The 27,242-nt window shown below is 37.9% G+C and overlaps 1 protein-coding gene across 1 annotated transcript in view; it reads left to right on the forward strand.

Annotated features, from left to right (window-relative positions):
• Window positions 1–27,242, forward strand: part of DGKI (diacylglycerol kinase iota) — a 599,484-nt gene that overhangs the window by 542,928 nt on the left and 29,314 nt on the right. The window contains 2 exon segments of the mRNA XM_043965727.1: window positions 17,118–17,155; window positions 24,950–25,070. Coding sequence (XP_043821662.1) covers window positions 17,118–17,155; window positions 24,950–25,070 — 159 coding nt within the window.

Genomic DNA, 27,242 nt, shown 5'->3' on the forward strand with positions numbered 1-27,242 from the left:
ATGGGAGGTAACTTGTACACATATAAGTACATACTAGTAAGTAAGCTTTAGTAGTTTAAACCTTCACTCAGACTTTTGGGGCAACCAGTGGTTAGACACAGAGATCCTACACAAATCTTGCTCAGACATTTACTAGGCCTAATAAATAAGGGACTTTGCCCGATTTTCTATCATCATCCTAGCCTAGCACATACTCACTGCATATCTCTTTCAAAATTCCTCATGTATGTGGTGTTGGCAAATAGAGATTTTAAGTATGGATTTTTTTTATTAAAACTGTGAAGATCTCTAAGTGATCACTCTGGAATAAGGCACATGCATCTTGGGACTCATTTAAGGGAGTGTAGTTATCAAAGTACTGATAAAATAGATTTCCTTACAAAGCCTCACAGCATGCACATTCATACACATGCATACACACACACACACATACACACACACACATACACACACACACACATACATATACACACACAGAGTTCTAACAAGCCTCCAGGGTTCCATTCTTTGGAGGGTAGAGGGGGAAAGTAGTGGTAACATTCTTTTGGGGGGGAGGGGGGATGCTAAGAATTCAGAGCTAATTTTCTTCCTAGAAAAAAAGACTTTCTACTGACCACAGGCAGAAAGTTGTAGGAGTTTATTCTTACGCTTTCAGCTAATCCCACATCCTCCCACTCTTTATGTCATAACTAATGCCAACCCTCCTATTTTGTCATTTTTTTAAAAGGTCAGTCTTTTGAAAACCAATCATGGAAAGATGTGTATTTTATCTGTGGAAAGAAGTTATTCCATTAAACTCATCTCTGTCCTCATTTTCACATGTTCTTTGACCTCAGAGAAGACTTGGACTAAAATAATATCATTATTACAACATAAGCACCTCCTTTCCCCCTTCCTCTGGCCAATAAAAATTCCATTTGGGGAAAATACTTGTCATTGCCTTAGTAAAAAGAGGTTGTCAATTAAGGTAGGTAAGAAAATCCTAATTCCAGGTACAATCGTAACTATGTAACTCTGCTTTTTGAAAATAAGTCTTGGGTTTACTTTAAAGACACACTGTTTTGTATAAGTCTTTGAATGTTAAATTCAATTCAACAAATATTTAATTACCTGCTATGAAACATAATATGGTCCTTGTTTTCAAGGATCTTATAATCTAGCAAAAATGAATGTGATATAAAGAAGAATGTGATAAAGTCAAAGGAGAGAAATAATTAACAAAATTTTTGAGAAGTCAGAGATAATTTTCAGCTGTTGATATTGGGGAAGGCTTCTTGGAGAGTAAAATATTTAATCTGGGCCTTGAAGGAAGAAAAATTTCAATGAGTAGAGGTATGAAGGGGACTGTGTTCCAGGCATGAGGAATTCCTTTGGGAATGAATGGAGGGGGAGGAGACCGGTTGAGCTTGAAGAACAGCTCATAGTTCAATCTGACTTAAACAGAGCATATGAAGAAAAATCACATGTTAGAATGCTAGAACAGTAGGTCAAAACCAGATTATGAAGGGCCTCAAATATCTGGCTGAGTTGCTATTTTATAAATACCACTGAAGGATTTTGGGTAGTATTTTTGAACAGTATCAGACCTACTCATTAGGAAGATTATTTTGGCAGCTTCGTGAAAGATGAATTGAAGAGAAGAGAGGAGAGACTGGAGGCAAGATGACTAATTCAGAGGCTATTAGAATAGTCCAGGTGAGAGATAATAAGGGCCTGAAGCAGGGTAGCATTGATGTAAATGGAGAGGAAGAGGTAGACACTGCAGATAGTATTTCGATTTCAGGAACAGGATTTGGAAACTTATTGAATACAGCATATCAGGAAGAGAGAGGAATTAAAGATGACTGTAATGTAGAGTCAGGGTAACTGAGAAGATTGTGATACCATTAAAAGAAATAGGGAAACTGGGAAGCAGTGGCATGTTTTATTGAGAAGAGAAATTCAAATTATGCACATGTTCAGTTTGGTGTGACAGGAGGATATCTGGGTAGAGATATTTTCAGTTGGAAATAGTTGGAGAAATTAGGGGCTGGAAATATAGATTTGGGGTTCCTCTATATAAAGATGAGTATTTGTGTTATAGGCTTATATGAGATTGTCAAGGCAGAGAGAATAAAGAGGACTGAGGCCAGACCTTTGATGGCTATCCATGCATAAAACCATCAAAGGAGTCTTAGAGATAGGAGGAAATCTAAGAAGAGAAATTATTGTGGAAGCCCAAGGACTGGGGAAAGAAATACCAAGAAGAAGTAGATGGTCAACTATGTCAATTACTTCAGAGAATTATGAGGTTTGGGAATATAGACTTGCTATGTTTGGAAAAAGTGATTTTTTCTTGATATCTATCAATATCAGTGTGAAAGAGAAGTTGGGATTAAATTGCACTGTCCTTCAGTCATTCTTCTGCTATGAATGATTAATACTTTTTTGTTCATTTATGCAGTACTAGGTGTTTCTTCCACATTGTACTCACACAAGATTAGCTTATTGATTTTTGCCTGTAGCTGCCCCTTGCTGAGCTCAGTGCTGTTGTGACTCTATCTGACTCACAACTACTGCATGGGAAGAGTTACCCCATATCCCAAGTGCTACAAATAAAATTGCCTTTTCTACGTGCATCATTCTTCAGCAGTCCTTAGCAAGGCATTGTGTACCTCAAGTTATGTAGCCATGGATCTTTGGCCATTTCTTCAGCCCAGCCTACTTGTAGTTGTCACACATTTTTCCTTGCCAAATGGCAGGTACTTTCATTTTCATTAATTCTTTCACCCAGTAGTTACTGTAGTTGATAGGGAAAAAACATAGGGAAACATAATAAATTAGGCAGTTGGTTTATAGCACCACATTACCTTTTTTTTTTTTTAATCTTTTTTTTTTTTTTTTAGTGAGGCAATTGGGATCAAGTGACTTGCCCAGGGTCACACAGCTAGTAAGTGTTAAGTGTCTGAGGCCAGATTTGAACTCAGGTACTCCTGACTCCAGGGCCAGTGCTCCATCCACTGAGCCACCTAGCTGCCCCACCACATTACCTTTTGATGTCTATCCTGGGTGCTTCCAACTTTTATGGTGTATCCTGCCTGACCTCATCCTCAGTGGCCACCCAAGACCTAGTGCTATATTACTTCTTTCTTTTCTACTTGCAAGGAAACCTGCCTTTTCTGTATTTCTTTGTCTTCCAACCTGTATACCAGCTAATCTATAGTACTGGGAGGGGATGAGAAAAGAAAGATCCTTTATTCCCTAAACTAGGACCTTCCTTTCTTATGTATGATATAGTTTTACATAGTAGATTTGAAGACCTGAGTTCAAATTTTGGCTCTACCAAATGTGAGATCTTGGGCAAATCACTTCCCTTTTCTATGTTCTGATATGTAAATAATATGATCTTCCCCACCAGCACATAAGCTCTCTGAGGGCAAGAACTTTTTGTGCTTTTTTGAATCTCCAGCACTTACCACAGTGCCTACCACATAATATGTGCTTAATAAATTCTTGGGGATTGATTATTGTTTGATAAAGAGGTTAGACTCTAAAACCTCTAAAGTGCTTTTGGGCTCAAAGTTTTATACTCATATTAACAGTGCTTTTCTGGAGACAGTACCCCAACTTAGTAACCTGATAGAATGATTCTATTGAAGGGACATTCAACAAGGCCAAACACTTTGTCAAGCACTTAACACTGTGCATGGGACATAGGAGATGCTTAACAAATACTGATTTCCCTTCCTTCCCCTATAGAACAAATTGAAAGAGGAAGACAGTATGGCAAGCTGACAGGAAGGAGCATTTTGGAGGCAGGCAGTTGTTTGTATCAGCCTTCAAATCTCAGTACTCAGACTGCCACCCCCTTTGTCTAACACTTGTCCTGATCTTATCAAACTATTTCAATGTATTAGTCACTTTTGGGAAGACTTTTACTGAGAGCTGAATGGATACAATAGGCCCCATTTTCATTGCTATATGAGGTTTTTAATGTTTCATGCATTAATAGGGGCCAAGCACATTTTGGGGGGGTTAACCACCAGCTGAAGACAGAATTGCTCGCCTAATTCCAGCAACCATTCCTGGGTTTACTCAAACTACAATAATTCAGTTCAAGTCAACAAACAATTATTACATACCTACTATAAGCAAAACACGGTGATAGGTACTAGAAAGAGCACATAGCCTCTATCCTCTTGGAACTTATAATTTCACTGGAGGAGATATAAACAACTAAGAAAAAAGAGTCAAATAAATAGATAGGAGATTCTACTCTAATTGCTGTGACACTTAGGGATGACAGAACTAGAATTCAGTTGATTTGCTAAGTTCTCCTAAATGTATGTATGTGTATATGTATGTGTATGTGTATATGTATATGTATTTGTATTTGTATATGTATGGATAGATGAAAAACATTTATTAAGATTCTACCATGTACCAAGCTCTGTGCTAAGCAATGGAGATACAAATACAAAAGAAAGATAGTTCCTGTCTTCCATTAGCTTACATTTTAGTGAGGAAGATACAGATAGGTAAGTATTGTCCAGGGAAGGGAGTTATGTGGTCTGGGAAGTCATAAATCAGAAAGATGGTAAGTGGAACAATAAAGTAATCAATTAATACATCCTTTCTTGAGAGAATGGTAGGGATGATTTGATTAAGGGCAGGAATGTTTTGACAATGAAATGAGTGAATAACTGGAAATGTCATCTGCAGCTTGGGGGAAAACATATGGGAAACTTATACTCCTAGAGGAGTTTCACATTCAACTTGTTTGCATGGGTTTCTTAACATGGAATACCCTACATTCAGTTCTTCTTGAGGTGGCAAACCATGGGACTATCAGCAAACTCCAGCAACTAACACTTTGTGAAAAGAGAGGAAATCAGTTTTATAAATGAGTAAATGCTGCAGGCAGCTTTCCAAACAGTTAGTTTGCCTTAAAAACAAAACAGAACACATCATTGTTTAATTATGCTGCCTGCAGTTCTCTTCTAGCCAAAGCAAAGCCATGCTGCATGTTGATAAATTGCCTTGGGAGCCGCCCAAATCCTCCCATCCACATTCCCCCTAAGTCCAGTGACATTTTCCTCCACTCTATCACTTTGGAAAGTGACATTAATTACTCCAGCTTGTGCATTAAAAAAGAAAGACAGAAAGAATGGAGTTTTACAATACAGTAAAGATGTCAGCCCAAATGGTACTGTTTCTGTTATTATATTCTCTGGGCCTCTGATAATGTACTCAGCTTGATGGTATCTCTAGGCCATGTCTTATTTCACAACCGAGTTGGAGCTTTTCCTTGGTATCTTTGAAAATATGGCCTTTCCGCTAACCAAACCAGAATCTGCCCTCATCTAATCTGAGATATTGGAAACAGTTATTCCCCCCCCCCCCCAAAAAAAATTCTCCCTTCTCAACTTTCCTATTGTTATTATTGAGGACATCACTATCTTCCCCATTTGCCTCTCATAACTTTTCACTCTCACCCACCCTGTATATCTTTTTTTTTGGGGGTGGGGAATGAGGGTTAAGTGATTTGCCCAGGGTCACACAGCTAGTAAGTGTCAGGTGTGTGTTTGAGGCTAGATTTGAACTCAGGTCCTCCTGAATCCAGGGCTGGTGCTTTAACCACTGTGCCACCTAGATGCCTCCTATATCTTCTAACCAGTTGCTAAATCTTGTTATTTCTACCTTCACATCTGTATATGTCCCCTTCTTTCTACTCACACAGCTGCGTTCTAGTTCAGACCTTCATTGCCTCTTGTCTAGACTATTGCAATAACCTTCTGATTGTTCTCCTTTCCTCGAGTATCTCTCCCCTGCAATCCATCTTTTCCTCATTGCCAAAGTGGTTTTTCTTAAATATGGGTCTGACCATCTCATCTTCTTACTCATTAAACTCCTGTGGCTCTCCATTACCTCCAAGACAGGATTGAACATACACTATTTAACATTTAAAGTTGTTTATTCTTGGTCCCTTCCTACCTTTGCAGTCTCTTCCACTTTACTCCCCTTCAGGTACTCTACCATCCAGCTCCACTGACCCACTCATTATTTCTCATACATATGTGCCTTTGCACTGATTATGCCCCATGCTGAGAATATTCCACCTCCTCACCTCTACCTCTTTGTTTCTCTAGTTTGCTTTCAGAATCGGTTCAAAGTTCATCGTTTTTAGGCCTTTCCCACTCCTCCCAGGTTCTGGTGCCTTCCCCTCAGAAATTACCTTCCATATACCCTCTTTATATCTTGCAGGTACTTCTTTATTTGCATGCTATCTCCCCCATTAGAATGTAAGCTCCTTGAGGACAGGGAAAGTTTTTGCCTTTTTTGTAACCCAGTACTTAGGATAGTGTAAGCTCATAGTAAATGCTTAATAAATGCTTGTTGACTGACTGGTTAACTTACTTCATCACTGCCAGGTATCTAAGGCCAAATTCGCCTTTAGGAAATAGGGTACTGATCATCTCAAAGTGATTCCTGGCCACTATTGTATCCTTTAAATTCCACAAAGGCAGCAGAGTTGTTTGCTCCTTTGTTTTTAAAAATTTGAGGGGAGGAAGAATTTAAGGTGGGAGATGGTGCTCTCATGACTCATGCAGAAGGACCCTGGGTTTTCCAAGTCTACGCCAGCAGAGGGCAAACTCTGCCAGGTCCTATTAAGGCTTCAATTGCAAACCTAGTACCACACTGTCTTCTTGAGTCAAGCTTAGCTAAATTTGGGGCGTGGGGGGGGAACTCCTTACCAGATGGTTGACCAATAGGAAGTCATTTACTTTGGCTCAAATAAATTCAGGAAGATTGATTACTAAGAGGTAGAGGGGGCTATAATCTGTATTGATGGAAGACATCAGCAAACTAAGAAAATCACAGACGTTTTCAAATATTGAACCATTTAGGTGGATGATAAGAAGTAGCGGATACAGGATTCCTAGAGATCAACTGCAAGGCACCTTTCCCTGCTCAAGTTTTCCCCCACATTTTCATAGCAGTTACTCATTTTCTCTTTTTCATTTTAAAATTTTTCTTTTTTAATGTATGAGCAGTCAGTTTTTTTCTCCCTCTCATTGGTCCCAATTTAAAAGAGAGAGAAAAGAAAAACACATCTTCATGCCAAATATGCACACTCAGGTAAAACAAATTCCCTTATTGTTCATGTTCATTTGATCTGCAAAATGAAGATAATAATAGTATCTACCTCAAAGAGTGTTACGAAGATCAAATGAGATAATAATTGTAAAGCACTTAGCCCAGTGTCTGGCACATAGTAAGCATTATATAATTTTTGGCTATTATTATGTTGTTTCCAATTCTTTTCTATCACAAAAAGTGCTGCTATAACTATGTTGCTGTATATGGGGATTTTCTTCTTATCCATGGCTTCCTTGGGATATGTGCCCAGCAATGGAATTTCTGGTTTAAAGAGATTAGTTGTTTTAGGCACTTTATTTTTAATACTTGCAAATTGCTTTCTAGCTCCACCAACAATGTATTAGTGTACTTATCATCTCATAACCCCTCCATCATTGATTATTGCCATTTTTGCCCATCTTTGCCAATTTGCACAGTGTTAGGTAAAACCTCAGGGATGTTTTAATTTGCATTTTTCTTATTAGTCATTTGGAGCAATCTGTCTTGTGGTTGTGACTACTTTGCAACTCTTCTTTTGAGAACTGTTCAAATCCTTAGACACTTACTAGCTGAGTGATTCTGAGTAAATCACTTAACTTACGTTTGACTCAATTTCCTTATTTGTAAAATCAAGATAATAGTACCTGTTTTCCAGGTTTTTTTGTGAGGATAAAATGAAATAATAATTATAGTGTTCAGCACAATGCCTGGTATGTAATAATTTCTATGTAAATGTTGGTATTATTAGATATTATTATAGCCTAGCCATGCAAACTGTATATTCTTCCAGCTATTTAAGTTGTTCTTTATTTCTTTAAGGAACTCTTTGTAATAGGGGATATATATATATATATATATATATATATATATATATATATGTCTTTTGTGTGCTTTGGTAGGTTGATGCCCAGATATTTTATTCATTTTGAAATTATCTAGAATGGGATTTTTCTTTCTATTACTGCTTCTTGGATTTTTGTTATAATAATAATAATTATAATAATTATAATAATAATTATTATTATTATTTTGGTGAGGCAATTGGGGTTAAGTGACTTGCCCAGAGTCCCACAGCTAGTAAGTGTTAAGTGTCTGAGGCCGTATTTGAACTCAGGTCCTCCTGAATCCAGGGCTGGTGCTCTATCCACTGGGCCACCTAGCTGCCCCTGATTTTTGTTATTATTATACAAAAATGCTGGTGGTTTTTAAGAGTTCATTTTTTAGCCTACAATTTTGCTGAAGCTATTGTCTCAATTAGTATCTTTACTGGTTCCCCAGGATTTTCAAAGTATATTATCATATTATTAGAAAATAGGGGTAGCTTTGGTGTCTCTTTTCCTATCTTTATATCTTTAATTCTCTTATCTTATTGCTTTTGTTAGAATTTCCAGAACTAAATTGAATAATTGTAGGGAGAATGGGCATCCTTGCTTCGCTCCCATATTTATTTGTAAAGGTAATTAGTATATTTCCACTGCATATGATTCTTTCTTTTCATTTTAGACAGATGTTTTGTAGGACAGTAAAAGTCCTACCATGTTTTTAGTTTGAAGGGTTTTTAGCATTAATGAATGCTGTTCTTTGTCAAAGGGTTTTCTCCCCTGCAACTATTGAGATAATCATGTGGTTTTGGATGTTTTAGTTTTAATATGATTAGTTATGTTGTTCGTTTTCCCAATGTTGAACCATCCTGGCATTTCTAGTATGAATTTCACTAGGTCATAATGAATAATTTCTTGGATAAATCACTGTAATCTGACAGGATTTTTTTTTAAGTGAGTCGATCTTCATTAATAATATTGGTCTATAACGTTTCTTCTGTGTTTTAGCCTTCCCAGCTTTAGGTAGTAGAACTATATTTGTCTGATAGAATTATAGTGGGGTACTTTCTTTCTCAATTTTTGAGAATAGTTTGTGAAATATAGGTACTATTCACTTTTAAAAAATGTATTGTTCTTTAAAATGCCTACTGTGAATCCACCAGGATCAGAAGTTTTTATTTTGATAATTCATTAATGCTGGCTCTATTTTTGTTTCTGAGATGAGGGTTTTTAAGATCTCTGTGGTCTTCTGATAGTTCATTTATTTTATATTTTGAAGGTATTTCTGTATTTCTCTTGTGATGGTTTTATTAGCATATTACTCTGCATGAAATGTTTTGATTATTCTTTTTATTTCTTTTGGTTTTATTCATCTAATTTTATATCTCTTTACCATATGTTCTTCAGATCTCGGCACTCAATGGATACTCAATAAATGTTACTGCCTAAGTATGAGATAAGGCAGCTAGTGGCACAGTGGATAGAGTGCTGACCCTGTAGTCCAAAGGACCTAAATTCAAATCTGGCCTCAGACCTTTAGTTGCTGTATGAGCCTAGGCAAGTCACTTAAATCTGTTTGCCTCAGTTCCTCATCTGTAAAATCAGGTAGAGAGAGAAATGGCAAACCACTACAGTGTCTTTGCCAAGAAGTTGGCACACAGAAAGAGTTGGATGTGACTGAATATAATTGAGTAGTGAACAGGTAGTAGACAAATAAACTCAAATTCAAGTTAACATGCACTTTAGTTTTATGTTTTAAGCCTATATTTAACTTGCTAAATCTTTTAATAATGAAATGAGAAAAAAGTTGATATCATAGTTTCAGAGCTAGAAGCATCCATAGAAGTTATCTTTCCCAACTTTCTCATTGTACAGATGAGGAAAATGGGGTCCAGAGGGGTTATCTGACTTACCCAAGATTATACAATGGAATCCTGGTCCTGTCTCCAAATCCAACACTTTCCCTTTACTGTGCTTCATTGGTATGAGAGTCATGATACTTCTTAGTCCTGTTCTATGACCTGAAACTAATCACTTAGCTTTTCTCCACATCCAGCTGCCATCTGCCTTGCATGGGCATTAGGAAGATTAATGAATTAGTCTTTTAAAACAGCTCAGGTTGTAAATACAAGTTATTTTTCCCAATATCTCTTTGCAAGTGAGGCTAGGATACAGGAATTTCTCCCATTCACCTTCCCTGAATATGAAAATATATGGCTAGGGTTAGTTATGGTGGTGGTATATTCACTGAGATGATCTCTTCTACATTAACTTTTGAGGTTTATTTGTGTTGGTCTTATTGAAGAAAACTTTGTCCAACTCCATATGCTTTCTGGGTCAAACTGCCCTTGGCTAATAATGATGAATTCACTGCAGTTTACTGATAAGGCCTGTAATGTGTCTCCTGATGACCAGATGACCTAGGCACTCATAATCTTCTTAAATATAAAGGCCCACTCATCCCTGCTATCTCAGATCCTGTCCTTGGAAAATGAAGATCTTGCTACTTTGATCCAAAACAGTTTCCATCCATTTGGGGGGAGGCAGATTATTACTGTCTGAAATATGGGTATACTTTTCAATCTAGTTTATTTTTAGAGGACTAAAGGAGAGAAGTAAATATATATAAGCACAGAAAAGGCAGCTAAGTAATTCAGTAGATAGAGTGCAGATTCAGAGTCAGGATGGAAATAGATTAAAATCCTACTTTAGACACTTATTAGCACTGTGACCCTGGATCAGTCACTTGACCTCTCTAAACCTCAGGTCTCCTCATTTCTAAAATGAGGATGGAAATGGCACTTATTTCACTGAATTGTGAAGATCAAATGAGACAGTACATGTAAGACTCTTTGAAAACTTTTAAGTGTTATATAAGTGCCAGCTATTATAATTATTATATGGAAATGTCAAGTAGAAAGTTTGTCCACATTTGGGTGGAGATAAAAAGCCAAATCCTTTATCTATCTAGGAAAGAACCCAAGAGTCCAAAAAGCCTATTTTATCATTGAGTAAACTGAGGCTCAGGGACAGTAAGAGATTTTCCTAAGGCCATTAGACTTGGCCAACATATCCAACTACCTGGAGCATAGCAGACACTGCTACTTACTGCATAAGTAACACAAGAGCCTTAACTTCACATGATTGGCAAAGCAATAGTACTTGAATAAAGAGTACAAAGGTCAGGTAGGTGGCACAGTGGATAGAGTTCTGGGCCTAGAGTCGGGAGGACCTGAGTTCAGATCTGACCTCAGACCCTCTTATTATCTGTGTGACCCTAGGCAAGCCACTTAACTCTGTTTTCCTCAGTTTCCTCATCTGTAAAATGAACTGGAGAAGAAAATGGCATACCACTTCAGTATCTTTGCCAAGAATCCCTAAATGGGGTCACAAAGAGTTGGACATGGCTGAAACAACTGAACAAAGAGAACAAGCATATCTGGAACCAGGATAAAAGATATAGCAAAAATCAGAGGGCATGCAAATAAGTAGGGGGACACCTTTGCCACAACAAGGGGATGTACTTTAAGTATTATGCTACCACTACTTTATTCCATTCATTCAGTGTGCCTTCATGAGATACTGGCTTCTGTTTAATATTTTAATTTTGGACCCTCTTGCCCTGAGTTCTTCTGCTTGAGGAGGAGAGGGAAAGCAGAGAGAAAGTCTATTCCAGGCATGGAGGAGGGTAAGTTTACTTGGCTGGCAGTCCATAAGAGAAGGCTTAAATGGCAGAGTAGTTAATAGTCTTTGACTGGGGTATGGAATGCTCAGAGAGAGGTGCTATCAGATGAGTTTGGAAAGATACTCTAGTTTACAGCCAGATTGTGGAGGCCTTTTTGTGCCAACCTAAGGAGTTTGTAGATTTATTCAGGCTCCGACAGAAGTCACAGAACTTTGAACAAGATAATGACATAGTCAGAACTGTGCATTAGAAACATCATTTTTGGCAGCTATGGGAATATGGATGGATTGGAGAGGGGAACATCTGGAGATAGAAAGACTAAGCTATTATAATAGTTTAGGTGAGAACTGGCAAGAAATAATGAGGAGTCGAACTAGAATGTTGCTAGTGTGGGTGGAGAGGAAGGGGGCTGATTGGACAAGAGGAATGAGGGGAGAGGGAATGACCAAGGATGATTAAGTGTCCTAGATAATGCTAGGGATAGACCTGTGATTTGAAGACAGGGAACTCCTCAATGAGGAAACTTCCTCCACTCAGGCAGGTCAGCATAACTGACTCTTAGCCTTAGATAATTGTCTTTAGCACTAAGAGGTTAAGTCACTTGGCCAAGTATGTGCTAAACGTTGGACCTGAGCTAATGTTTTTCTGGGTGGATCTGCCATATGTTGCCTTTCTGAAATTTGCACAGTGCCTGCAAATAGGAAGACTCATCTTCCTGAGTTCAAATCTGGCTTTAGACACTCACTAGCTGTGTGACCCTGGGCAAGTCACTTAACCCTGTTTGCCTCAGTTTCCTCATTTGTAAAATGAGCTGGAGAAGGAAATGGCAAATCTGTATTCTTGCCAAGAAAATCCCAAATGGGATCATGAAGAGTCAGACATGACTGAACAAAAAGATAGATAAGAGTACAAGTGTTAATACTCCATATTAGCTCATATCTGAGGGCACCTGGGTGTAGAGGGGAAAACACTAGCCTGGGAACAAAGAAAACTGGGTATTTGTCTTGACTTTGCCACTAACCAGCTATGTAACTTTGAACAAATCACAACCACCCTGAGTTTCACTTTCTTCAACTAAGAAATCTGTATGATCGACAAAGTGCCTTCTAGCTCTGGGTTCTTAATCTGGAGACCTTGAGTTTTTCTCCTAAAAAAAAAATATATATATATATATATATATATATATATATATATATAGACAACATTATTTCAGTACAGTTGTTTTCCTTTGTAATCTTGTGCATTTAAAAACATTATTTTGAGAAAGGATTCACCACCTTTACTCAACTGTAAAAGGGGCTCCATGAAACAAACAAAAAAAGGTCAAGAAGCCCTGGTATAGCTCCTACTTCCAAAATTCTCTTATTCTGCCTTTCCTGTGATTTTAATATCTTATTAATAAAAGGGGAAAATCAAAGTGATCCTGTACTTTTCTATCACTTCCCTATTACCCATAGTTGCAGAAAAACTAAAAGAATGGTCCACTGGTCATAGAAATTAACCAATCATGTTTCACTTAGTGGCAGCTCCTGGAATTTCAAGCAAAGGCCCTAAAGGGAAATAAAGTACCTCTGAAATGTTGCTAATCTTAACATCCTTAACCTCTAAAAGTGATGTTCTGTCACACTTGTCTATCTCCTTGCTCTCTCCAGGTAAACTTGACAATATCTTCTGTACCTAGACTGCCCATTCTCCAAGTCTCAAGTAGAGATTCTGACATAGTGTTTCCTCTGCCCAGTAATCTTCCTTCCATTAACAATTTCACTTTGTGAAATGTGGTTTCTGCCTTATGGGAAAGTTTTGTAGCAGGCCAGACTCCAGAAAAGCATTAAAGAAATGGTTAAAAAACCAATGCTCTAATCATAACAGCCTGTTCTTTCTTTGTTCTTAAGGTTTTTTTTTCTTTTCCAGGAGAAGTTGTCTGGAGTAGAATACTGAGCAATTTAGATTCCCCTTTATTGGGAAGAAATCTAAAGCTTCAGTTCTCATAGGAAATAGCATTAGTCAGAAGAAGAGAAATGAGCTTTGTGCCAGTTAATGTTTGCATAATAGTCACCCTGGGGCAGTGTGCAACTTAAAAATAACCCTTCTTCCTTCCTATACTGAAGCTTGGCACTCAGAAATTATTCATGATTACATTTGCTGCTTGTCTCTTGGAGAACTGAGGCTAGGAGGGAGCAAGTAGGATCAAATAGAGACGATTAGAGATGCTTATACTGTGTTCAAGAGGAGAGAAAGGAGAGAAAGGAGAATGGATACATTATGGGGCATCTTCAGGTGCAGGGTACCATCTCAGGCTTCAGAATTGTCACTGGAATGTATTTTTAGGACTAAATTGGAGGTCACACTTGAAGATTCTTATGGAGAGTTCTATACCTATGACCTCTCTGAGCCCAATCTAATGAGATGACTGCATATCTGTGAGGTGGGAGGAGAAAGTGCAATCTTCTTGTCATATGGCTCAATCAAAGGATTATATTGAGACAGAGGGAGTTATATTTCCCTGTTATGTCATCTACTATCATGTAAATCCTAGATTCTCTTGGGGGTAAGAAAAAGCCAAAAGATGATTTAAATTGAGACATTCCCAGAAAGGACAGTGAATGTCACTTTTTTTTTCTTTTACCATGTGTCCTGAAATGACTAATGGACTAGTACTCACCCCCAAACATTGCATAGAGAAAAACTAAAATTAAAAGTAAGTAGACTTAATGCCTATGGGAAAGTATCTAGTTGCCTGTCTGTCTCTGTCATCAACATTTTCTCACACACATATGCAGCAATTGTGATAGTTTTCTGTAAGTAAAAATGGAGGAAAAATTAAGGGAAAGAAAAATAATGAAAAGGCATTCAATGCCTAAACCTCCATTAAAAAATGTTAAGATAATATCTTGGCGACTGATGACAAATGCTTCTGCTTTTCCTTTTCTTAGTCACACCATCATTGTCATGTCCAAAATGATTTAAGGGATACAAAAACTTCCCAACACACTTCCCTTACCATAGCCATTTGAGGTAGATAGTATTGTTTAAGGCAATTCAAAAAACATTTATTACATACTCTTCTGTGCAAGGCAACATACTAGGCATTGGAGCTGAAGAGAAAAAAAAACATATTGCTCTCAAGGATCTTAAATTTTATTAAGAGTAAGAAAGAAGTAGGATACAAGAAGTTTGCAGATAAGATAATTAACAGCAACAATAATAACAATAGTTAGAACTTAGATATCGCTTTAAGGTTTACAAAGCACTTGTCAAAAAAAGATATGTTTACTAAAGGAAAGATGATTTTGACAGCTGAGTGGATGAGACTTGAAGCACAAAGCAGGCTATTACATCCAGGTATGATAAGGCCTGCACCTGGGGTCATTTAGTGTGTATATAATTGAGATATTATGAAGATAAAATCAACATGCCTTGTTAACAGATTGGATATGGGGAGTGAAAAAGAGGGAAAAGCCAGGGATGACACCTAGATTTCATGCCTGGGTGACTGGGACGAGGGTGATAACCTACATAATAATGAGGAATTTGAGAAGTGGATAGAAAAGATAATGAGTTAAGTTTTGGACATGTTGAGTTTAAGATATCTACAGATTGCCAAATTCAGTATGTCCAATGGTCAATTGGAGGTAAATTTGGAGATTAAGGCAAATAAATAGATCTGGGAATCATTAACATGGAAAAGATAATTGAATCCATGGGAGTTGATGAGATCACCAAGCAAAATAGTACAGAGGGAAAAGAGAAGTAGACCTGGGACAGAACCCCCGGGGGGAACCCACTATTAGGGAGCTTAATTCAGCAAAGGAGACTGAGGAGCAGTCAGATGTATAGGAGGAAAACCAGGTTAAAGTAATGTCATAGACACCTAGAGAGAAGAGAGTATCCAAAAAAAAAATAGAAGAGTAGATCAAGGATAAGAGAGTGATCAATTATGTCAAAGGCTTCAGGATGGTCAAAAAGGATGAGGCTTGTGAAAGGCCATTAGATTTGACAATTAAAATATCATTAATAACTTTGGAGAGTGCAATTTCAGTTGAATGATGAAATTGGATGCCAGACTGTAAAGAATTAAGATTGTTGTTTGTCCTTCATTCCCGAAGAGGACCATGACATCAGGGTGAATTGTAGTGAATTGGATTTAAATGAGGCAGGGCTGTGAAAAGTCACCAGTCTCACTCTCTCCTCCAGAGTTTTCTGGGTCTAGTGGCAAGATAGATCTACAATCTACATCTGCGTCTGCATACACATCCACATTCACACCTATCTCTCTCTCTCTCTCTCTCTCTCTCTCTCTCTCTCTCTCTTATACATATATATATACATGTATAATCTATATCTGTCTATCTATCTATTTATCTATCTACCTACCTACTTACCTATCTATCTGTGGCCCTGGATGTTTAAGGCAATTGGGGTTAAGTGACTTGCTCAGGGTCACATAGCTAGTAAGTGCCTGAGGTCAGATTTAAATTTACATCCTCCCAACTTCAGATCCAATGTGCTATCCACTGCACCACCTAGATACCCCCAAAGACTTAAGAAGTGAATAAGAGGAAGGGGAGTGGAGACATCAATTTCAGACAATCTTCTCAAGTGTAGCCTCAAAAAAGAGAGCTATTGGATGGTAACTAACAGTATCTTCATGGGTAAAACAGGCCTAATATTAGCACGGGGGTATTTATCGTAAGGATCAACCAAGACAGTGCAAAGCACTTTGGAAACATTAAAGAGCTCTATAAATGCTAGGTACTATTACTGCTACTACTACCACTATTACTACACTGTGCTTGTTACCCTTCTGTGTCTCTAGCATTCTCGTTTAGCTGAGATGAATTTTTTTAGACACACTATTTGATACCTTGGTTGCCAGGTCAGTGAAACATTACTGGGAAAGCATGACAATGACAAGCTCTGGTTATTAATTAGTATAATGTTGTTGTTGTTGTTTGTCCTTCATTCTGGAAGAGGACCATGTCATGACTTACAATGAATTGAATATAAGTGAGGGAGGGCTGTGCAAGATCATCAACTTCACTCTCATCTGGGTCCAGTGGCAAGATGTATATCAAGATGACTGGAGATTGCCCCTGATGTTTAAGCCAGTTAGGGTTAAGTGGCTTGTTTAGGGTCACACAGCTAATAAGTGTCTGAGATCAGATTTGAACTCAGGTCCTCACAAGTTCAGGACCAGCATCTTATCCACTGCAACACCTAGCTGCCCCATTGGTACATAATGAGTACAAAGAAGTCAAATCCAGGGTTATTATGTGTCATAGGAAGTCGCCTGGATGGGTTAGAAGCTAAGAAGAAAATGCAAAAGACTAATCGATGAATTACAAAAATTTGCCCCATTTATGCTGTTCTTCTACACACTTTCCTGTCTTATATGTTCATTGTATTTTCTGAGAATTAGGTCCCTGGACCTTGAAAATGTTTCAAAAGGAGGTCTTAGAACTAATAGGAAGTCTTTCTTTTGTCTCTTACAGCACTTGTGCAGGCAGTCATAGCTGGAGATCTAATGAAGGTAAGAAATTCTTCCAAGAGCTATAAACCAATATCATTCTTCATTGAAAGCCAGCAGGCTTCTGTCATGAGCCAGTCCCATCTGCTATTTGTCTTCTTCAGCTGAGCTTTCCTGCATGCTAACAAAAAGGAAGAGACTGCTGAGATTAGAGGTGGGGTTAGAGGAAAGAATAGTGATGGCTCCCACATTTCTTATTGGGAAGGAAAGTTAAGTATCATCCCTTAGGCAATTACCTTGATCAGTTAAAATAGATGGAGCATCTACAGGAAATAGATTAAGCATCCAATCTAGTCCCTGATATCTAAGTATAGATGCTTGAGGGACTGAGATTTCTTTTTTAGAGACTATCATGCTGTGTTGTTGCAGGCACTCCTCAGCCAGCCACTGAAACACAGTCCCTAGATGGAAGTTGGGTCCCCTGGGATTATGTAAACATCATATTTTGGGGCCAGGGCCAGGGAAGTTTGAACCCCTGAAAGACAGGTCTTCCCTCCTGTACATGAAACTTGGTAATTTTGGTACAGGTAAATTTACTTGAATGTAGAGGAGGCTTATACTTCTATCTTCAAAGTAAAAGGTTTGGGGGTATTCATAAAAAGACAATGAAAAAATACCTCTCTCTCAGAAAAAAAGGAGGAATACTAGAGCAAAATGCTTATGTTATAATGCAAGGTTGCTTTATCTGTAATTTTTACTTCACTATTATTGTTTTTTTTTTTAAGCGAGGCAGTTGGGGTTATGTGATTTGCCCAGGGTCACACAGCTAGTAAGTGTTAAGTGTCTTAGGCTGGATTTGAACTCAGGTACTCCTGACTCCAGGGCCAGTGCTCTATCTACTGTGCCACATAGCTGCCCCACTATTATTGTTTTTAAGGGATAACTCAAACATGTATAGTATTATAACTCAAACAAGTATAGTATTATAAAATCAAAAGACAGCAATAAAACATGTTAAAAGATAGTAAGTCAGTGTTAATCCAGCTTTTCAGCAATTAGAAATTAGAAATCTATAAACTTTGAACATATGGGTCTGCTGAAAGCATAAACTATGCCCTATTCCACTTCCCACTATATAAGAAATGTATCCTGCTTTCTCCCCCTTTCATTATTTAGTAACTCATGCTTGGGGGATCCAGTGGACAATATGTACCATCAGGTAGGCACAAGTACAGGGCTTCTCAGGGAAGACATGTCTAAGATATAATTATTTGAGACTAGAGGGAAGAAAAAAAAATAAATGACTAATAGTAAAGGGACAGAGAAAACATCAGAGGGAACTATGACCATGAATTAAATCAAATAAATTAATGTCACCATTGGATACAAACCTACATTGGATATATTTTGTGCCATCTGCTTCAGGCTTGAACCATTCCCCTAGTACACTTCTGAAGCTTTACATGAGAATTCTCCTCTTAGAGGGCCCCCACTCATAATAACCAAACTGTCATGCAGAGCTTTTCTCTTTCTTCATTCAATCTTCTGTCTCTTCCAATTCTTTCCTTCCATTAATATAATCATGAATTTATTTTTCAAGCCAAACCTCTTCTGCCACCAGTTATTAATGGACATGATCTCCTACCCACCATGTCAGCCATAAAAATTTGAATAACCAAAGGGCTGGTTTCAAAGTCAGAAAAACATGGTTCCATGACTCTCTTAGACAGTCATAATGACATAGTAGATAAACACAGGATTTGGAGTTAATAAAAACCAGGGTTCAAATCTGGAACCAGACACATTTATTGTGTGACCCTGGGTAAGTCACTTATCCTCTTTGAGCCTTAGTTTCCTCATCTGAATTTTTTGGTGGGGTGGGAGAATTTGATTCAGTGTTCTATAAGGTTACTTCTAACTTTCAATTTATGATTTTGTAAATTCTCTGACACAATCAGCTGTGTGACCACAAGCAAGGTCCTTAGCCTTTCAGTTGCTCCAGTTTAAAAAAAGACTATAAATGTCAGATAAGATGCCAGTTTTCATTGGTAAAAGGAATTGGAAATTCTCTGTAGCTTTGAAATTATAGATCTGGAGGCAAATAAGAATTACACAGAATAAAACTTGGGAAGCATATTTCCCCTTGCACATTCAAAAGGCATATTGTCCACAACCTAGCACCACACCTTGCTTATAGTAGGTACCTAACAAATGTCTAATCAAATTAAATTAAATTAGAAATAACCTTTAAGGAATGTTTTATTGTGTTAAATTGAAGTACATGTGTATTCTTTTTTGAAGATAGGATGCTATTTTTATTCAGTAATAGTGTATTTATAGGTCCATATTCTCTTCTTCCCTCCTATCCCCCACCCTCATTAAGAAAGCAAGAAAAATGTATAATCAAGAAAAGCACACTCCTTTATTGGCCATGTCTTTAAAAAGTCACATTCTGCACTTGGAATCTATCACTTTTCTGTCAGGAAGTCGGTAGGAAGCTATTTTTTAAAGGTAAATTATGAACCAGCTAAGCACTTTGGTTCTTTGTACATTTATACAATCCAAAACTGATTCCTATCTACTGGCCAGTGAGAAGTTAATAGGGGCATGCTACTGCAGAAAGAGGATTCTCATTACCCAGATTGTGGTGCATTACTTGCCTTGGACCTGTGGCATAAAATTCAAATGGAATAGGTAGAATTTCAAAATTCCTAGACATTTCTTCTCATTCCATTTTCTTCATGCTTTTGGCTGGACCATCAGCCCTGTCTCACCAGTCATCAAACAAATCAATCTTTCTTAGGATTGTTGTATTTTTAAAATATAGATAGATTTTTGTTGTTGTTGAGTTGATTTAGTTGTATCCTACTCTTTGTTACCTCATTTGTTTTTTTTTCCACTGCCCAGTGTTTTATCCACTTCACCACCTAGCTGCCTAGATAGATAAATATAGCTATACACATATATATGTGGGTGGGTATACATCTATATAGCTGATGACATGCACATTTATGAATATATACAGATATAATAGTCATATTGACCTTTCTCCGTTGTAACCAAAATGTGCTAATGTGCTTGGAACTTGCCAGAATTCTAAGATGAAAGCAAAGGCATAATGGGTTTCTTTTTTTCTTCTTTTTCCTTTTTGTTCCCTATTTTCTTCTTGTTTTTTTCTATCCTTTAGTGAACATAAGTTCAGAAACTTCATCTTATTCTGGGATTCCAATTTGTGTGCTGCCCCTCATATAATCAGATTAGGTAGCAAGGCATAATAATAGTGGATAGATCTCTGGATATAGAGTCAAGAAGATGCAAGTTAAAAAAAAAACTTCTTTCAGACAGTGTCTAGCTGTATGACCCTGGTCAAGTCCTTTAACCCCTCAGAGGTTTAGTTTCTTTATCTGTAAAATGAGGATAATAATAACAGCTCCCTCACAAGTTAGAACATGGACTTGTCGTCATGGAGACCTGAGTTAAAATCTCAGATACTTACTAGCTGTGTAACCCTGGGCAAAACACTTAACCTCTGTTTGCCACAATATCTTCATTTCTATAAAATGGGGATAATAGTAGCACCTGCCTTACAGGGCTGTTATGAGGATCAAACGAGATAATATTTATAAAGAGCCTTTTAAACCTTAAAGTATTACAGATTGTTAACTATTATTATTATGTACACAAATGGTCATTTCAAACACAGGTTCAAAACTGAATCTATCTTCATCCACCCCAAACTTGTTCACTCCTCCCTTCATCCCTAACTCTGCTGATGGTAGATTCAAAAACACCAAATGCTCTTTTAGTTTTCCCTCTCTCTCATCCTACCCATCCAATGAGCTGACAAATCCTGTCCATTCTACCTCAACAATATCTCTCATTGTATGTATGTATGTATATATGTATGTATGTGTGGATGGATGGATGGATGGATGTTTGCATGGATGTATATAAACCTTCATCTCTGCTCATATTGCCACCACTATGTTTCAGGAGCTCATCACTTCTTCCCTAGACTAACTTGTCTCTCTGCCTCCAGTCTATCCTTTTTTCTTTCTTTTCTTTTTTTTTTGGGGGGGGGGGGCAATGAGGGTTAAGTGACTTGCCCAAGGTCGCACAGCTAGTAAGTGTCATATTTGTTTGAGGCTAGATTTGAACTCAGATACTCCTGAATCCAGGGCCAGTGCTTTATCCACTGCGCCACCTAGCTGCCCCCTATCTCTTTTTCTAATTCATCACTTAGTAAACTGTTCAAATAATCTGCCTGAGGCATGGTTGACCATGTCACCCTTCTGATCAAAAGTCTTTAGTGGTTATCTAGAATAAACTCCTTACACTGTCATTTAATTGCCTCTACAATCTAGTTCCAACATAGCCTATGTTTCTTAATCTCCTTCATGCATTCTATATAGTGAGTAAATAAACTTTTATTTTGTGCTGGGGCACTATGTTAAGTTCTGGGGGTACAAATATAAAAAAGTAACACAGTCTCTGCCCTCAAGGAACTTACAATCAAATAATGGAAGATGGTGCAGAAAAGGAAGCTAAAGATTGGGTGGGAGGAGGTGCCTTCAGGGAAGGTACCCTTTTTAGGGCCATAGTGGAGAAGTCAGAGAAGTTCCAAAAGAGTGCAGCCAGATAACAGATGAGAAATTTGGAGCTGAGCTTCCTCCTTGAATTCAGCCTTTGGAATTCATGGTCCCATCCTCCAATCAAAGGGACAGGGGGCAGTGAAGAAGTGGAGTCCCAAGGCTGATGAGATTTTACAGCTTGAGAAGATAGCAAACACATGTAGCCAGGCATCTCCCCAATCTCATCTAGCAGCCCTCTCTCACCTCTGGGTATCAGGATGGGTCCATGTCATGTCTAAGATACCATGTCACCACCTGTTGGAATCCTTTACCTTCAGAGACCAGCTCAGGTACCAAGTGCTCTATAGATTGTTCTCAGTTCTCCAAATGAATAACCTCCCCACCTCTCTTTCTCTCCCCTCCTTAAATTTTCTTTCTCTGTATCTCTTCTTTGCACTTTATCACATTCTGTCTTGTATCATTCATGTGTGCAAACCTGTCATATCCTCCTAATCAGATTGTGAACTTCTTAAAGACAAAGAGAGTCTCATTTTTCACCTTTCTATTCCTAGTGCCTAGCAGAGTGCCACAAAGATAAGTAGGTTCTTGAAAAGGTACTCCTTGAATTGAATTGAAAATATGAGTATACTCTTAATGTTTAATTTATTCTTGCTTGGGGGAATACATATACAACAGCATCACTGCAAGAAAAACTCACCATAGCTTGATATAGATAGGACATTCCCCTATTAGAAGGAATGTAAGTTCCTTGAGGAGAAGGATTTTTGTTTGTGCTTTGTCTTTGCATCCTCAGTTCCTAATACAGTGCCTTGCACAAGATATGAACTGTATTGAATTATATTGGAGCTACATTTTGGGAAAATGCAAAACCTGTCCTATTTTCCATGGCCTGGGTATTGACAGAGTATGTAATTTTTGCATGAGAACATAAGAAATATCATTCTGAGTTAACCTGAGGGCTCAACCAGCTTTGTATCCTATTTATTTTGTTTCCAGTAGTAACATAGGGTAGCACATAGTTGCTTTTGTGTGTTTGTGTGTGTGTGTGTGTGTGTGTGTGTGTGTGTGTGTGTGTGTGTGTGATGTTGAGCTCAGGGTGCTGATACTTTTCCTCCCTAACCTAAAATATATTTTGTTTCTTCTTATTGGCCTAGTATATATCCATCATCAATACATTCACCCTTTTTATCTTTATTAAAGATGTGAGTATTTGTGTCTGCATCATAAATAGCCTCCCTAGGTAAAAGAAATGTGTATTTACTATCTTCTGGGTTAACCAATACCTAACATTCCCTTTTCTGAACTTCAAAGAAGACTCCCTAATTCTTATAATCTTCTATTTAATGAATGTAAGTTGTTTTGCCCTCCCTACATTCTTACTTGTTAGATTGTGTGATCACATCCCCACTTAGATTTTCATCTTTCTACATTGATAATTCCCATATGATTTTACTGTATTTTTTTAAAAAAAGTCTAGCCTCATACAGAAGTCAGCTCCATCTGCTGAATAGAAGTGGGCTGTTCTCTGTCATTTTTCTTCTGCTACTATACCATGTATCTTGTATTCTAGGTATTGGTGGACCAGGGTCGCATAAAGATACACTCATATGGCCTCTCATTCACCCCCTATGGAGCCAAATAAGTATAAGAATAGCTTCCATTTAACTAATCCTTTAAGTATTGCAAATGATTTTCATCCATTATCATTTTGAATCCTCACAATAACCCTATGAAATAGGTACTGTTATTATTCTCATTATTATTATATTCCCACTATTCCCTCAGAGGCAAGTGTAGTTCAAGAGATTTTAAGTTATTTGCCAAAGTTCACACAGTTAGTAAGAGTCTAAGGCAAGATATGATATCAGGTCTTCCTCAATCCAAATCTTCTTGGTTACTGAAAACAAAACTCTCTTATATTATCCTGAAATACTAAATAACTGAATAAATACATTAATGCTGAATAACTACTTTATTTTATTTTATTATTTTATTTGTGAGGCAACTGGGGTTAAGTGACTTGCCCAGGGTCACACAGCTAGTAAGTGTAAAGTGTCTGAGGCCGGATTTGAACTCGGGTCCTCCTGAATCCAGGGCCGGTGCTCTATCCACTGCACCATCTAGCTACCCCTGAATAACTACTTTATGAAGGAAATACTGCTGGCCTTGGAGTTCAGAAGTTAGGAAGTCCAGGATTCAGATCTCTCCACTCCCTCAAGTTTTGTGACTTCCTAAGCCTGTTTTCACTTTTGTAAAATGAAGATGATAGGGGCAGCTAGGTGGCGCAGTGGATAGAGCACCGGCCCTGGATTCAGGAGGACCTGAGTTCAAATCCGGCCTCAGACACTTAACACTTAGCTGTGTGACCCTGAGCAAGTCACTTAACCCCAATTGCCTTACCAAAAAACCCCCCCCAAAAAACAAAAAAATAAACCCCCAAAAAACAAAAAAAATGAAGATGATAATATCTATAGCATGTATCTGTCTCACATCGTTAGGAGAGTGAACTAGAATAATGTCCACAAAGCACTTTGCAAAACTTACAGAGCTATCAAAATTATTATTGGTACTTTGGGTACATGCCATATATGGGAGTCTGCAGAAAATGAGAAAGCTTTTCTCTTGGAGCAACAGCTTAGCTATAGAAGCAAACTCAGGCTTTTCCTTTTTCTATTCAGTCTTCTCTCTCTGGGGCAGCTAGGCGGTGCAGTGGATAGGGCACTGGCCCTGGAGTCAGGGGGACCTGAGTTCAAATCTGGTCTCAGACACTTAACACTTACTAGCTGTGTGACCCTAGGCAAGTCACTTAATCCCAACTGCCTCACTCCCCCCCCAAATCTTCTCTCTCTTTTTCCCATCCAGAAGGATATTGTATGGAGTGGGGCAATATGTTTCTGCAGCATGCATGCATGCATGCAAGCATGCACACACACTCATACTGACCCCTCCTTTAGTAGTAGAGAAAAAGAGAGCTAAGCCTATAAAAGAAATAAAAAATAAGTGGCTGGTATCATGTATAGCAGTTTTACTTTGGCTATGTAATGGATGAAGTTATCTCAGGAACTGAGTAGGGATGGCTGAGCATTCTGGCTACCTATTTGAGAAGTGATGCAACTGAGGAGTGTGATTTCTATCTGTTCGGCTTCTCCCCTGGGTTCTCTAAGGTGGAAAGCGTTTGTGGTTTGCTGCTTTTACTCTTAGGGTTTGCCTCTTCTTAGCTCAAATTAAATCCATGCCTGAATTTCCTTCTGTGTGTCTTTTTCAGCTCATAGAATGCTATAAGAATGGAGGTAGTCTACTTATCCAGGGACCGGATCACTGTTCACTTCTTCACTACGCAGCTAAAACGGGGAATGGAGATATTGTGAAATACATCCTTGACCATGGTGAGTAGGCAGAATGAACTAAGAATCACTTACCTGTAGAAGAAAGTGGTTCTTACAAAACTAACTTTGATTTGGGCTACTTTCAGAGTGGGTCTGGTTAGTTCTCTCTACCCCCACCCCCATGATCAAACTCATCTTAAAGGGGTTTTTTTGTTGTTGTTTTTTTTTTAACATTTATAGTGCTAACAACCATTTTCCAGATATTGTCTTCACTGAGCATCTCTCTGAAAATGGTATTTCCTCTGGAATAAGGTGCACAAGCTAATGAAACTTAGCTGTTACTTTCAGTCTTCTGTGTCTACACTGTTTATATAGATCACAGAAACCATCTGAAAGATAGTCATAGGATCAGAACTTTAGAGCTACAAGGGATTTTTAAGGTCATATAGTACAAACCATTTATTACACAGTTGAGAAATGATGAACAACTTGCCAATATCCATCCAAGTCCCAAGTGATAGGTAAAGGATTTGTTGCCAAGTTCTCAGCCTCCAAATCCAGAAATCTTTCTACCATACTATGCTGGCTTACAGATTTACCTCATCCCTTATTCCTAAGGGAAGAAAACACCTTAATACAGATTGATGAAGAAGCATAGTCAAATCAGAGAACCTCAAACGTTGCAAGGTACCTTACAGGTCCTCTAGCCCAGATCATGCCTGACCATAGCTACCTGCTACACTCTATCATGGGGAATTCAGTTGAAGACTTCCAAAGATGGAAAACTCATCAATTCCTGAGGCAGTCTATTACAATTTTCAACAGCTTCAATGGTTGGAATTTTTTCCCCTTAAATCACTTTGAATTCTGCCTCTTTCATTTCCACTTATTTCTTGTAGTTCTGTCGTCTAGGACCAAGCACAATGAATCTAATGCCTCTAGAACATGACAGCCATTCAGATGCTTGAACACAGCTATCATGTTTCCTTCCTTCTTGCCCTGTATCTTCTCATGAACTGCCTAGACATATCTTTCCTTCTTTACCTCAGTAATTTATATGTTTTAACCAAATCAGAGGACTTTACATTTCTCTTTATAAAATATTATCTTGTTTCATCTCACTCATCATTCTGGCTTTCAAAGACTAGAATTTTAGGAATTTTGATCCTATATCTATTAGCAATACCTCCCAAATTAACATTATCTGATGATGTACTAATTATGCTATCTATGCTTTTATTCAAGAAATCGATAATGTTACACATAAAAAAAAATGGTCAAGGGTAGAACCTTGTAGTATTTCACAGAGACCTGTCTCACTGTCTCAGTTTAATTCACCAATGACCACTATTTGGGTCTGGACATTCACTTGTTTTTGAATCTAATTAATTGTACCATTATCTAGCTCCCTTCTTTCCATCTTGCCTTCAAGTAAGAAACTATCTCAAATGCCTTCCTGAAATCAAAATACATGATGACATTCCCCCAATATTTCAGTCTAGTGACTGTCACAAAAGGTAAATAAGGTCAGTCTGGCACAAGGCATAGCTTGTCTTTGATAATCTTATCTTGACTTGCATTCACTGATCTCTGCTTCTCTTTCTAAGTGTTCCTGATCCCTTTAATAATTCATTCAACCATTTTGTCAAGAATCAGAGTTAAACTTGCCCGGTATCAAGTTTGAAGAATCTACCTTTTTTTCTTTCTTTTTTTTTTTTTGAAAAATAGGACTATGTTTGCCTGCCTATAGTCCCACAGAACTATTCTTCATTATCCTTTGGAGATAATTGACAGCAATTGAGCAATCAAATCCACCAGTTCTTTCCAGATCCTTGGATGCTATTCAACAGGGATTGGTGATTGGAACTCATTTAGGGCAGCCAAGTACTTACTTACTATCTCCTAATCCCTATTAACCATATGGGCTCTAACCTTCTGAGTTTGAACACAATCTTACTTGATAGAGAAATCACAAACAAAGAAGGCATCTTCTTGCCTTTTGCCTACATCTATTATTAATATACCATTTGTTCAACCAATCAGTGATTTTTCCCTTTATTGGGTTCATCTTACCCTGATATAGTTGAAAAACAGTGGCCTACCATAAATTCATCTTAAGTCTTAGCTTACTCTCTTGTTGTTGATGTGTCTCCCCACCGCCCCACCAATACACACCCAATATTATTCTTACAGGACTTTGCTACACTTTGGTATTCTTCTGCAATTATTTGC

This window comes from Dromiciops gliroides, chromosome 5, assembly GCF_019393635.1.
Source record: "Dromiciops gliroides isolate mDroGli1 chromosome 5, mDroGli1.pri, whole genome shotgun sequence".
Lineage (NCBI taxonomy): Eukaryota > Metazoa > Chordata > Mammalia > Microbiotheria > Microbiotheriidae > Dromiciops > Dromiciops gliroides.